The sequence below is a fragment of the Glossina fuscipes genome, unplaced genomic scaffold (assembly GCF_014805625.2).
Source record: "Glossina fuscipes isolate IAEA_lab_2018 unplaced genomic scaffold, Yale_Gfus_2 3, whole genome shotgun sequence".
Lineage (NCBI taxonomy): Eukaryota > Metazoa > Arthropoda > Insecta > Diptera > Glossinidae > Glossina > Glossina fuscipes.
Genome location: NW_023998417.1, coordinates 15377287 through 15391842, shown reverse-complemented (window position 1 = coordinate 15391842; position 14556 = coordinate 15377287). Strand labels below are relative to the sequence as shown.

At 34.5% G+C, this 14556-nt stretch overlaps 1 protein-coding gene across 3 annotated transcripts in view; it reads left to right on the top strand.

The window, feature by feature from the left end:
• Window positions 1-14556, top strand: part of LOC119634383 — a 32285-nt gene that overhangs the window by 9914 nt on the left and 7815 nt on the right. For all 3 annotated transcript variants that reach the window (XM_038028488.1, XM_038028486.1, XM_038028489.1), the window contains 12 exons: window positions 32-215; window positions 2805-3064; window positions 3255-4001; window positions 4064-4221; window positions 4285-5044; window positions 6874-7692; window positions 9220-9393; window positions 9598-9971; window positions 10195-10294; window positions 12121-13290; window positions 13409-13674; window positions 14145-14393. In XM_038028488.1, coding sequence (XP_037884416.1) covers window positions 32-215; window positions 2805-3064; window positions 3255-4001; window positions 4064-4221; window positions 4285-5044; window positions 6874-7692; window positions 9220-9393; window positions 9598-9971; window positions 10195-10294; window positions 12121-13290; window positions 13409-13674; window positions 14145-14393 — 5261 coding nt within the window. The remainder of the gene's footprint in view (window positions 1-31; window positions 216-2804; window positions 3065-3254; window positions 4002-4063; window positions 4222-4284; window positions 5045-6873; window positions 7693-9219; window positions 9394-9597; window positions 9972-10194; window positions 10295-12120; window positions 13291-13408; window positions 13675-14144; window positions 14394-14556) is intronic.

The window sequence follows — 14556 nt, the reverse complement described above, 5'->3', positions numbered from 1 at the left end:
TACCTATTCGTAAATATGCTTTCTGTTACAGTATGGAATCATTTATGCGATTAAAATCTTACTTAAACATTTTACTTTGACCGACTTCGCTAATGTTTGGTTCGAGTTTAACTTTATGGAAATCTTTACGAAATTTTCGCAATATAATTACAGTACAGCTCTTGACTTAACTTGTCAAAGTGATTTGATTGATGTTAGCAGCAAATTAATAGTTGGTAAGTCAGTATTTACATATGCATACGTACCTTATGTGCTTTCTTTCTGTTCGCAACTACCGAAGAGACACACGACGACGACTTTTTAAATGAATGCTTTGACATATCCTTCTTCTTCTGCATAGTTTACATAATTATAGTCAATCTGTACCTTTTATCAACTTGATACAGTGGACTGGAACAGACCAATAAGGAATAGAACTTCTTTTTCACCATGTTTGTCAGGATATAGCAAAAGTACAAGACTTGATATTAGAAAACTACTTTCATAAATAATCATAAATGATGATCTCGAGCATGGCGAGTCTCTTTAAAAATCGCTTTCATAGCAACATAATCATTCGCTTGTAAAGAAAAATAGAATTTATTAAATGAACATTTTTTAAAATTTTGAAACAACAAGAGCCAATCCATCTTCGCTGCATTTTTTGCGTTTCTGCCATAATTTGTAGTTATTCGCCCAAAAAAAAATGTGAACAAACAGTGTAAACTTACGAAAATTTATAAACTAAAACTTTCTACGGAGAGTTTTCCATAGGAACTATAACCCAAGCATTTGATATGCACCATAAAAAAAATATTTTGAGTCGATATTTACGTCAAGAAAAGACTAGCTGCAGCTACTGGTCACTGAACGACTGGTTGTGGATTCTAATATTGGGCGCCGAAGCTTTGAATGTTGCTTAGTTTAACTGAAGGGTGTAGATATCTACATGCGATGCACGGCATTGTTAATTCACATCACACTACCCTCAATTCTCAAATACGATTACCTTCACATGTATTAGGTCCGCTTAAATTACAACTATTTCGCAGTTTTTCGAATCCCGGTGAAAAAGCAAATGATGGATGTGCTTGCCTTTGCAGTCGCATGTCTGTAAAAGTTGATAGTGCATGCTCTGCAAAGGACTTCCGCAGTAAAGCTAAGATTTAACAAACCTTCTACTTTGAAACGACGTGAGGTAAAATATTATCACAGACAATTTAGTGCATTATCAAGTTAGTGAAGTGATTCTTATACTGGGTAGCTAACTAAGGAAAAGCTTTCGTAATTATTTAATGAGATTGATAGAATAGATTTACGTAAAGGAAACAAATATTGCTCACCCTTGGTTTGAAATAAGAGAGTAACAGAGCAGTTCGACAGGTTTTCTCTTTTTGGAGCCATCGACTTTGAATTGTTTCTCAGTTTCATCTCAGTTCGACACAACTTCCTGGATTTTTCGATGCATTAGAAAAAACACTTGTGAAGTATGATGGTCTAAGCATTTTATTTTGAATCCGTTGTATAAACGACAGTAAATCTTATGCAAATTTCGATCCATCGGATGATCATAGTTTGCCGAAAAAGGCTTAGATTCTCCTACGAACGATGGACTATTCTAATGAGAATATGATAGGAAATTAATAGCTACTGCTGCATCATGTTACATTTGCGTTCGTATGTGTTTTATCTAATTGTTTTAACTTGAGGATAGTTTCCTTGGTTTCACCCAGTAAATGTAGTAAATGTACGTGTGACTCTGCTTGTATGCATATGAACGATTCTGCATTTGCATTTATAACTTTGCATAACTCACACCATTCTTGTTTTGCCTTCTGGTAAATGTTATTCTTACCATGTCTATATCTTTGGTTACACAACATAAACTTATTTGTGTGCTTGTGAATTTGTAAATTTGTTAAGTATCTCATTATATCATATAACAGAGCACGAACGTCTGTCTGCTTTTTGATTTAGTTTTATAAGATTTACATATACGCACATCCACACACATCCACAACATTTATGTAAAAGTAAGACTTTCAAGTTAGGTTTTGATGAAAAGCTTTTTGAATTTTTAAGATTTTCGTATTAAAATTAAATTTCGTTACGAACATTTATAAATGAAGGGCTTTTGCTCTGATTGCCATCCGAAACTAATAAAAGAATTAACAAAAAAAAGAAAGCAAGGAACAAATTTTTTTAGAATTTCAACCAATTAAGGCATTCATCAATTTTAAGCTTATAAAGTGCCTCTTATCTGTCTAAAATTTTCTTTGCTGAACTGTCTGTCACTTGAGTAAGATACCTACCACAACAAAAAAAACAAAATAAAAGCAAAAAATGATGTGATTTTCATGTATTTGTCTTGGCAGTTTTCATACATATGCTCGAGCGTCTCATCGTGGGCGTCATTTTTAATTATGAGGCATAGCAGGTAGGTAGGGTAGCCATATATTTTTCGCTCTTTGTTTGCCCATTGAAATCATGTTTACGACTTTCACATTTAGTCTGGGAGGTCAGATTATATTTACCTTCTTAGTCGCGTGTTAGCGTCTTATATGTTAAGTTAATTATGTTGTTCTTTAAGTGCGTTAACGATGAGTGCGCCTGGCGCACTTACTTGCGTTTCTCAATATGTCTACGGACCGGACTGTTCGACGTATTGTTATGTGTCATTTCCATAAATATGATTTTCGAACTTACACAGCAGGTACAGGTACAGGTACCTGCTAACTGGTGCTAACTTATCTAAACATAATGTCTTCCTCTTCTTTTTTTCTTTTTATGGGAAACTAATTTATATTGTCACTATTCCCCTATAGGCTGTATAATATTTAATCCCGATGTACAACAGTATCGTGATTCAAATCTATGTCTGCTTAAGCACACAATGAAAATAATAAATATCTACTATCACTTGTTTACCAATCAAAAGCCTTTAATTATGGCCAAAGGCCAAAAAATGGATTTGTTTAGTAACACCAAAGAATTGGCCATTACTCAAAGCATAGGCTATTTTGGCAGCGAGTATATCTACATGAAACTGTATCAGAATTTAAAAAGTGCTTATGACAATTACAGGGTAAGTAAAATGTTGAAAAATTTAACATAGAACTTAGAATGCGAGCAGTCTAAGTACATAATCTGCACGTTTAACTTAAAAAGAGATAAGGAATGAGAAAAGACATTCTTGCTTCTATACGCATATACATACATATCCTTTGCGTTGATATCAAAAAAAAAAAAAAAAAAAAATTCATCTATCTATCTAGATTACCATTAATGAGGAAGCCGGCAGCAAATTAATTTCCCTTTTAAAATCAAGTTTGAATTCTCTGAATGCTTGTATTGAAATGCTGCCGCACGACGGTAATAAGTATGTTGGTGTTAGCGGCGTAAATAATGGTAGTAACGGTGGTGGTGGTTTAGCCAAAAATGCACCGGATGCTAATACTGTGTTGCCTGCAGCTACAAATGCATTGGCTGCAGTGCCAGGGTTGAAATTAATTGAAGAAACTCTACAGTACTTGACCAAAGTCATAAATTATGCACCCGAAGAGTGCATTGCATGTCTGAGACAACTGTTGAAATATTTGTTTGCTAGAAATTATGGCAACAGGCAGCAAGGGAGCAGACAACAACTAAACTTGCAGCAGCATGAGCAAAAGCGAGGCCATTATCTGGCATTTACAAAGTCGTATTTCACAGCCAAAACTAAAGGATTGCAGAATATCATTAGAGAAGATGTTGAAAGTCATCAAACTAAAACGACAACAACGGCTACAATCGAAATCAAGCAACCACCACCACTGTTATCATCTTTAACATGGGGATGTGCTCACTCAGTAGATGGTAATAAATGTGGTAACGATGGGAGCAATAACATGCCCTATAATTATCTATTGTTGGTTGAGCTATTTGCTAGTGGCTGTGAGTTTCGCACTTGGAAGTCAGAAAACGAAGCTGAATTCTCAAAACATATTAAATTTTTTGAACCAATAGTTATATATTGCTTAACGGTTAGTAGTACTTTTCTCACAATAAAAGATAAATAAGAGTGTGGAAATTGAACACATTTTAGCTGTTCCTTAAAAGCAATGGCCGCGTACAAGCTTCAATACTGGACCTACTGACGTTGCTCTTGGACTTAAACGTAACATACAACAATTTGGATGCAAAAAATGTCATATACGATCATGTTAGAAAGAGCTTAGATATTATCGAAAATGGTATAGCGCGGTGAGTGTACAAATCAGCCTTAAAATCATATATATGCTTTAAATCCATCATATATTCGTTCAGCAATGGGCAAATAGTTATAGGTCCAATGATCAGGTTTCTGGTAAAATTATCGTCAAAAAGTGAACGTAACGTGATCAGCATGCCAAAAATTATTAGCATAACCAACAACTTGCTGGCCAATTGTAATATACGAGAAACCGCAATTGAGGCTTTAAAAACTTTAGCCTATGAATTGTTTCTCATCGCGACAAACAATCCGAAAAATGCATTAAGAAATATTGCCTCCAGCGATTGTATGTTGAAATCTACACATCAGGCCACAAGTGACGCAAAAAAACAAACCAATTCATTGACTTTTGTAACTGGAAATCTTTTATCGCATAGCGACAACAATAGTAGCATCACCAGCAGTCGAAATAACAAAGAACTTGACACACAAAAAGAAGTTGTTTTGGGAATGCTAGAAAAATTCATTGAATCTGTTGATTGCCAACAAGTTCTCAGCTTACTATTGCTAATTGAGCAATTGCAACAACAGCAGTACCATCAGCAACTTCAACGCCAGCATAGTGATACCGACTCCGTTGAAAGTAAATTTTCACTTATGAGGGAGGAGGATGTATTAAAGCAACAAATGAGTTGTTTGCCAAATCCAGATGTAGTATGTGGCATGATTTGTCAGGCAATATGTGCAAATCGTTTGAGGATAAGAGACTGGCGTGATTTTTGTTTAGCGGATGTGTTTTTCAAAAATAATTTTAAACATCTTCTGAGTAACAGCAAAGATTTCATGGCCTTGCTGAAGTTTGTCATCGAAGTGGTGAGTACCCGTTCGTTTGTTTATTATATAAAAAACTTATTTCATCGTTCATAGTGAGTAGCTAACTATACCGAGGTGTTTGTTGTAAGGTTTTATGATGCGAGACTTCGCCAGTTATATGAATTTTGTAATCAGTCTGTTTGTCTGTTAAACTTACTGTTATGAGTTTAAAAATTTGCAAACAAAGCTGCAAAGTTTCATTTTATTATTTCTTTTAAACGTTACGGGTGGCCTTAAACTATTGCCTATCAATCTCGATTTGATCAAGGACCCTTCAAATCAAAGCAAAGGACTGTCTGAATATGATTTTTAATTTTTAGCTCTCTCTATTTGACACCTCCAAATTGCCTAAAAATATAACTCACATACGTCAATAATATATATATATATGAAATATATGATATAGATAACATGATATGCAGTAAATGATGTACAGTAACGTACGCTATATGAAATATCTAAAAAAATGTTGTTGTAAAAGCTGGTGAGGCTAATGCCTAATATAAGCCCTCTCTTGCATTCTAATGCAGCATTATTGCATTGGAAACGTGTTGTCTCACACTTTCAAGTGTTAAAAAATTTCATAAATCAATTATTTTGCTTAAACGTGTTAAGATTATTAAGCAGAATGAAAATCACTTTTAGCCATTTCTCTAGACGGTGATTGTACGGGTCAATCGGTGGGCTTGCACCATAAAATTCCATATGGATTTTATGATTAATCTTATTTTGCTAATAAATAAAAAAAGTTTTGATAGCTTGGAGGGTGGATTTCTTATATTTCCCCTTGAGTTTTTGAAACCAGGAAATACGTAAGCAGCTGTGCAGGATTCGTAAGTTATGATTGGCGTTACTTGATGTATTAAGTCTCGTCGTTTAAGAATAATTTTTGTAGATATTTTCATAATTGCCAAGCAAATGGGAAAGATTAATATATAATAACTCAATTTCAAGTAGTATTCCCTTAGGGAATTGTACGCATGCAGAAATAAGCTAATGTTATGCCTTTTTAGGCAGATGGCTGGCAAACGGTCGACAATGCATCTATGTAGCCGATCCTCAGATGAATTAGATGAGTTGATATCAAAAAATACGATCTTTCGCTGTAAAGTAAAATTCGTTTTTATGTCTGTTTGACGCCGTATTACAAAGTCGTTAAAAATCAATTTAAACTCAATTCAAAGTCAATTCAAAGAACACCTCTTTTCACTTAGAAAATCGGATGCACACGAATTGTTTAACATTTTCTAAAAAATTCTCTTAAAAATAAAAGTCAAGAAGAAAAGGAGGAATAACTTTCCCTATAATTACATTCAGGCAAAAAAAGTGTTCAAACATTTCGTAGCTTCATGATTCACACTTACGTGCATCTATCATTTATCTAATAGCAGAACACAAATGATGTATGCAAAAGTTTTGCACTTTTAACACTCACTAACGATCTAACTTTTGTACTATTTGTTCATTTAATATTTACCATGCCTCTAATACGCTACCACCTAGACTTTTCTCCTACATACTTTTTTTTTTTTTCTTATATCTCTTTGCCGTTCTCTCTATGTTCCTTCTTTTTTGGATGTGTGATGCTTTATTATGCCAACATCAACTTTAACTGTAACGAAAAAAAAAAAATACAACAATGACGATACGACGAAAAAACCGGTAACACCAACTAACACGAAAAATCTATGTATCCATATTTACTTTTGCGCTCCGGGCTGTGATGCCAACATAAACAACTCGGCTAACAAACAACTGTAAAATATAACAATAACAAAAATTGTGTGTACGTACGCGTGTGTATGCACGTTTCTGAATTCACAAAAAAGGATGTTGCAAACTTTAGTGATTTATCGTATGCAACGATTATCCTGTCGAACGTAATCCTCAAAACCGAGGAAATTTATTTAGTAAATCACATAAAACTCTATTTGAAAAATCATCCGGCAGCAATAGAAAAGCTGCGGCAAAAGCAAAACCAACATCAACAACTAACAACCACCGAACATTTGCTCTCGTCCCGTTGCCTGCTGGACATTGACAACGACAAACCGAGTACATCGTCTGCAGCTGCTGCCGTTGCCCAAACTTATGTCTCCAGTAATATAAGTGAAATTAACTACTTTGCAACAGTTTTGTGTGGACTGCTTGAAGATTGTCTTACCATTCTGACCAGCCAACAACAGACGCCGCTTACTTTCAGTCGCCATTTTGCTGCACAATATACACATTTGGCGGCCAATTTTGTGCACACTCTACACAAAATCTGTTTCAGTTCACATCTCGACAATGTCCTATACACCAATATGTGCTCCGTTCTAACAACAGCCGAATCAAAATTCTTAAATATTTACTATAATTTGTTGATATTGAACATAAGCCAAGGTATACCAGCATCAGTGCTTAATGCCAACAGTTCTTTTTCTTTGATGTCATCCTCATCGCCATCAACGTTCCTGATTTTAGCACATATGAATGAGTACGACGATGCTGTGGATTCGATGCTCTCTTTACAAATCGAATTATTTCAACTGTTCTCAACTTTAAAGTTGCTGGATCCTCTAACTTTGCTGGAACGTTTGCAATTTGATGACATATGCAGTAGTGTAAGGCGGGCACTTTTGCAAAAACTTTGCAGCCAGTATAGTGTAAGTGTCACATTAGTAAAATTTTAATTAATCTCTTCATTGCGCTGCCGTTCAACAGTACGTTTATTCACCTATAGCAGGTAGTAACTTTATGTATAAATATTTGTCCTTACACTGCCGACAGCTAAAGTTTTTCCCTTATAAGGGCTACGAGTGAGTGATGAGTGTGTTTATGCAGTCAACCATGTTCGATTTAATGTTTCACACGTTGTGAAAACATATTTGAAATGTTCCCTAACTTGCGTAACAATAGGGACTTTTTGTCCCCCGCCGTTGCGATGCAAATTGTGGCAGGATAGTAGTCGTAGTAGTAGTGCACGTGTTGTCCTTATATTTACACATTTTACTTTTTTACTTTTTCTTCAGCTTATTCGATATTAAATTTCCAATTACTGAGTTTAGCTGCGCGCTCACGCGGCCAAGCCGCTCGCAAATCAAAAATATTAATTAATATAAATAAAGCTTAAGATTTTTAATCTAAGGAGCTTCATCGTCATACACCTTTTGATTGACTATTTAGTCGCAAGGTATTTTATATTTTTTCTATTATATTTTGTCTCATTATTTTTCCCTCTTAAATCATAAATTTACGCATCTGTCAAAGTTAATCCAACAATTTAATTTATTCTGCCTTTGTTTTGAATGCGCGCCATTCAAAAGTTCAGTTCGTCGTAAACCCTTGATTCTGCAAGCTAATATTTGAAATTAAATCTTGAGCGGTCTACATTTTTTTCTTTTGATAAGCTTTCATTCAACTTTTCTTAATTGGAAAGAACATAAAAAATTCTATATAATCAAAGTAATGAATTTTTAACAATCTTCATGAAAATGGGTATCAAGTACAAGAGCTTGGCAAATAGAATACGACAAGGCAAGTGTGCTATTTCCAAATGCTATATGTCGGATGTGAAAAACGGCCGATTGTACTTTTCTTTTTTTTTTTGATATGGATATCAAATGAGAGGGCTAAGAGCAAATGCGGTAAGCTAGAGATGAGTCGAGTTGCAATAGACTAGAAAATGAAAAATGGATTATATATACACAATTTCTTAATGAAGTAAAATGTAGAAAATAATTTTTTTCCTAGGGCAGCTTAACTACGACTATAGGTAAAAGTGTGTGACACCTGCGGAAAAGCAGACTTCTTACATATTAAAATCTTGCACAGGCCAAGCCTTCATGAAACCTGTATAACATAATTTCTTATTAACAGTTCTCGAGGAATACTAAAGATTTAAAAAGAGAAAGAAAAAATATTCCAACATCGTGTCACCAAATTTTGACTTGATGTAATCTGAAGGTTAGACACCATTCGCACGTTTTTGACGTGGAAAGTGCTCAAAACGAAGAACATGTACATAGTTAATAAAATACTTTACTTAGAAGACAATTTTCTAACGTAAATAGAAGATGGACTAGCCTTATGGGGGGGAACGTCTTGACAGTGCATCTTCGTTAGATTACTTGAGATAAAATCGGTTTTTATAATCATCTATCTCTGTTTTTAATTTTAATATAAATTTTCAGTCGATATCAACCAAGTGGAATTTGCAGCAAGCGAAGCAACTGTTGAATGTCAATTTTTTGAATATTTTAATTGTCGATCAGTTTGAATTGATCTGCCATTGGTGTGAAGTAGATGAAGAATTTTGCTCATTATTTCAAAATAGTTTACTGGAAAGCCTTAAAGCGCTTAATAAGGTCAGTGGTGCGATTTTTATAATTAAGAAGAATGTAAGATATATAGCGTAATACTTATTCTAATTATATTATCGTTGCTTGGAGTATCCAATTATTATGAAAAATGTATATATCTATATATTTCTTATTAACATCAATTTAATAATTTCCAATTTATGGCATTCTTTGTGATTTCTTGTACTTGACAATCGCGAATGTGATTAGCATTCCATTGTGTGCCTTTTATATTTAATAGAACGTCTTTGTAAAGGCGATAGCTGCAGCGTTACGTGTAGAGTGAAATTTTTGAAAATTTTAAGTAAATTACATCAATTGATGACAACAACTGCTACATTATCATCATTGTCGTCATCATCGTCAACATCATCAGCAGCACGAGCATTGGCGACATCATTGAATAGGCCACTTCAAATGCAGATTGAACGTTTAGCCAGGCGTCTCATCAATATTTCTGGTCTTCACGATAAAAATGCCATTTACGATTGCTTTGTACATTTATTGCAGGAAGGAGAAAAAGGGGACCCGGATGAAAGCGAACAACAACAACAACAACAACAACAAGAACTACAATTTGTGATGTAAGTCATTTCTTTTCACAAATACTCGATGCTAAATATTTCTATTGTTTTGTATTTATATTGTGTATAAATGCATAAATACACAGCAGCGTACTCTCTTTGTAAGCATTATAATTGTAAAGTAGTTTCCTTTTATTTATTTATATTTTTCTTCCTTTCTTTTGGTATCGTTTTCAATACGTACTTTACTTATGTATTGCTCTTTGAATTCCTTTCTAAACAGCTTAAATGATTTGGAAAATTCCTACTATATCAGGGACTGCGACAATTCACCCTTAGGAGCTGTTCCTAATATTATTGATGAGGAGTGGATATGCAATCAGGTGAGTTGAAGTGAAAATATTTTTATTGCGAAAAATTGTCAGAAAATTAAATTGATCATTTAAAAAAGTGAGGAAACGAGAAAAATATGGCTTAAGAGGAATCATAATAAAATATCTTTTTAAAGCTTTTCGTTTTGCTTCATTGCTTTCACATATTTAAATATTTAAACTCCAGCCTTTTGACAAACTTAAGTTTAGTATAGTGCAGTAAAAGTCCGTGGTCCGATATGCCTTTAATCACATTTTTTAAGTTGGGCCCACGAACGGCAACGTGTAAACATAGGCAAATGTGGAACCAGTTACGATTAAATTACTTCAAGTTTTCACGTTTCAAAATTACTTTCTGAAACAAGATGACTCTGCTTTTTTCTTTTAATTTTTTTGGTGCTTACAACTTACCCGACCTTACTAGAGCTTAAGGGGTAATAGTAAATTTTTTAGGAAATCATTTTTTTTTCTGACCAGATTTCAAATGATTGAAAGAATTGGTATTCCGAAACTCAAAACTTCGAGCATGTTTTTCTCGTAACAGGGTTTTTTTCCAAACAACGTTCACCATAATCCCAGCGATTTTCAATCTTGTCTCCTTAGAATAACATTGCGTAGTGAAACATGCGCAGGCTTTGCAACAAGTTAACTTAAACAATATTTATAATAATATAAAGAGCTTGACTTGTTATGGTCGACAATTGGACTCTTTGGGCTTGGAAGAAGGTAACAATTTTACCGCTTAAAGAATTATCCATTAGAACGATTTTAGAAGAGATTATGGCAGATTCTCTTTCTCTCCAATTCTTTTCGAAGCACCTCCCCGCCCATTTCATTTACATTCACAATATGTGCATAAAAAATTGTAGGCTGAAGTTTTTTAAAGAGTTTCCTCGGTTAACCTCCTTGTTGCAGGAAATGGTTTTTTTAGCCGTTTGCCTAAATATTTTGTTCATTTTACGGCCCGTAACTAAGGGCTACTTGCAGCATATTTGCGCTTCTTTTATTAGTTCTGCCCTCCCCTCACATGCATAGGGTACATATATATATAGAGTGTATTTAAATATGAGCGTAACTTTAAACAGCCATAAGCGAACTTCCAATTACACACACATGCACGCTTGCTGGGAGCATGCATGTTCACGAATGCGTCCACATTTGCAAAAAAAAAAAAAAAAGACGACACTAAATAATCAGTGAAAAGATAAGACCAGCGTTATTCCGTTATTTCCGTTTTTTGTATTTTCAAAAATATTCCGCAAGCATTGACGATAACAGTAGTTTAAAGTGGTTTAAAGACAAACAAAAAACATTGTATCAAATTTTTTATAAATAGCAATTTATTTTTTTATTTTTGTAAACAAATACACTTTAAGTCTAAATTACATGCGTACACGATGATTGTGTAACGAGGAGGCAGGAGGACGTAAGCTACCAGTTGCGGACGTAACTGCAACTTTGAAAAAATGTTAATTGTTTGTGTGAGATTTAAATTTAGTCTTCTACTTCAATTTCTTTTCATTTGAGAGTCTAAAGAAGGGGTTGATAGATCTTAGTAAGTTTTCTGCTTAGAAGTGACATGAGAATCTTAGTACGGCCTTTCATTACTGAATGGTGGATATGGCTGGTATATAGTAGATGTAGCAGCAGATACCAAAATTTCAACATATCGTCAATATATTATTGAAATTTATAGAGTAGTGGGGCACAATACCGTCTGTTAATTTTCAAAACGTATGCGTTCTCTGATTTACGTCTACGTGAAAGTATAATTTCCAGCATTTACTTACATACATACGTATGCATATTTAAGTCTCGCTTCCCTTCTGTCGTTGCAGTTAATTAAATTCTCGACGCGTACTAACTATGATACAGAGCAAATAGTAAAAGTGCTTTTAGAAATACAAACGGAAAATAAGCTGCAAATGATATTCAATGATAACAATTTTGATGTAAAACGAGTGCTGCGAGAAGCAATTTCAAGCTCACTGCAGGCAATGTTGGCATCATTTCGTAACAACTGCGTGCAACATAATCCGCACATAAACTATATGCAATTGAATCCATTAGCACGTATTTCTGTTACCGCTCTTATGTCAGGTCTTGGCCGACAAATGAAAATTACGAGCCGTCGCCAGCCACCAACTAAACAAAACAACAAAAGTCAGCAACAATTTGAGCACAATAGAAGAGCAACAGTTATTTCTGAATGTGAAGCCGATACTCCGAAAAAAAAAGAATACGATGATGCTAGTGAAAGAGATGCTGTTGTCTCCGTCTGTTTGTTTGAGGCTCTTATTGCATTAATAGAAAACATTAAACAAATCGAGATAGTGGCTCTAATTTATGTAGAAACAAAACTCATCGATAAATTTGTGAGTGAGCACTTGTTGCGACCGGACTACCTTGCGACATTATTACATTTTATAGAGTGGTGCTGCAATTACATACAAGCATTATTGAGCGGACACAATAGTGGTAGTGGCAGCAGTAGCAGTAGGTGCTTGCCGACATTAACATTTGAACAAAGACACCAAGTTACGGTTTTATTGCGATGCCTTGATGTACTTTTACATCAAAAATTCATTTGGCGTGCTCTCAATCAACCGGAAAAAGTTAAAGCTTTACATGAGGGCGCCAGTGGTAATGGCGGTGGTGACGGAGATTCATGTATTGGTTATGGTCTGACAAAGTGTGAACAGAACACAATTATTTGCTCTCTACTGGATGTTGTTGTTTGCGCAGCTACTATGTTATTGGAGAATACTGCTTTTTACAAGAAATATAAAAATGCTTTGAGGTCTGAGGCTTCCTCTAAACAAAACTTCGACAATGAAACATGGTTGGCGGCTGTTTACGCTCCCAAAGCAATATTTGTTGGAAAATTAATTGAAACTGAAATTGGCAAACAGTTCTTGGCATCGGCAAACATTGAATTTGTTGGTGGCTTCTGTAACGATAATAATAAATTTAAGGACTTCAATTATAATGTCGACTATATACCGTTGGTAAGTATTACAGCGAAACAAAATCAATAAAATCCTTACACAGGTTAATAAGGAATACGGAACGTATGATACGTAAAGCGATGCATTTTTATCTGCTTTTTGGGCTCTTATGTTTTAGCAAACGATCCTTTCGATTGGTGTCTCGACCTTAAAAACACATCTTTTCTATACGATTGCCGTGACTCCGTTTGAGATCGTGCAAGAGCAACTGAAAAATGAATTTAGTTTAGGTAAAGAAAGGATATCCATGCATACTTCAATGTCGCCTACAAAAACTTCACATTCATATCAGAGAGACGAAGTTCCAGCAATCAATCGAAGCTTACCTGTCATACCAATTGAAAGTCTTAGCGATGTTGACATCCTGCGCAGCTTTGTCAAAAGGTAGATCAAAACTTTTTTTTTAAAAACAAAAACTTGAAAACGCTTTATCTTGACTACCGGCAGACATCTAGTCTTATCACACGATAGCAATGCGTGTTAGATACCCCCAATGTTTCCGATTTGATCCCATCCGTCCGGCTTTTAATTAACTTTGTATTAATGCAATACCATAAATCAATGTTGTATGCACACGTGCGCATTATACGCGCATGGATATATACTTGTAACTATAAAACAGGCAAAGTTTTAAAAAGCCAACAATTTTCAAAAATATTGTAATCGATGGCTAAAATGTGAACGAAGCCTAAGCTGCAACGTCAAGTAGTTTATGAGAATTTAATTTCTTGGCGGTTTTTTTTTGCTTACTTGGGGAGAGGGGCGTCTCGGATTCGTCACAAGGCGAATGTCTTTTTCTAAAATTCCAAAATAATGTTTTTTTTCTTACCTGAATTTTATCTGCATACGTGTAGATTATCAATTTTTGGTTTTACAACACGTCAACAGTTCGAAGAATATTTTATGACATTTTTGCTGCTAATCAATAAAGTTTACGAGGAAAATATGGTGGACCAACAAGAACAATTTCAAATACGTAGTACTTGCTTGGAAGCTATTATGGAACTTTTAATTACATACAAAACTTTTCCAATTGTGGGTAATAAACTTTTACTCTATCATCATACGACTAGATGGAGTCGCATTAATTGCGACAGCATAAGGTAATTGTAAAATATATGTATATGTGCAGGCACTAACGCATGCAAGTTCGTGCCATATTTTATGCGCTCATAAAAGTACAAACAGCAATATAATAGTAGCTGGAAGTACCTTATTTTTTGTCTGCTTTCATTTTTAATGAGTAACAAAAAAAAAAAAAAAAAA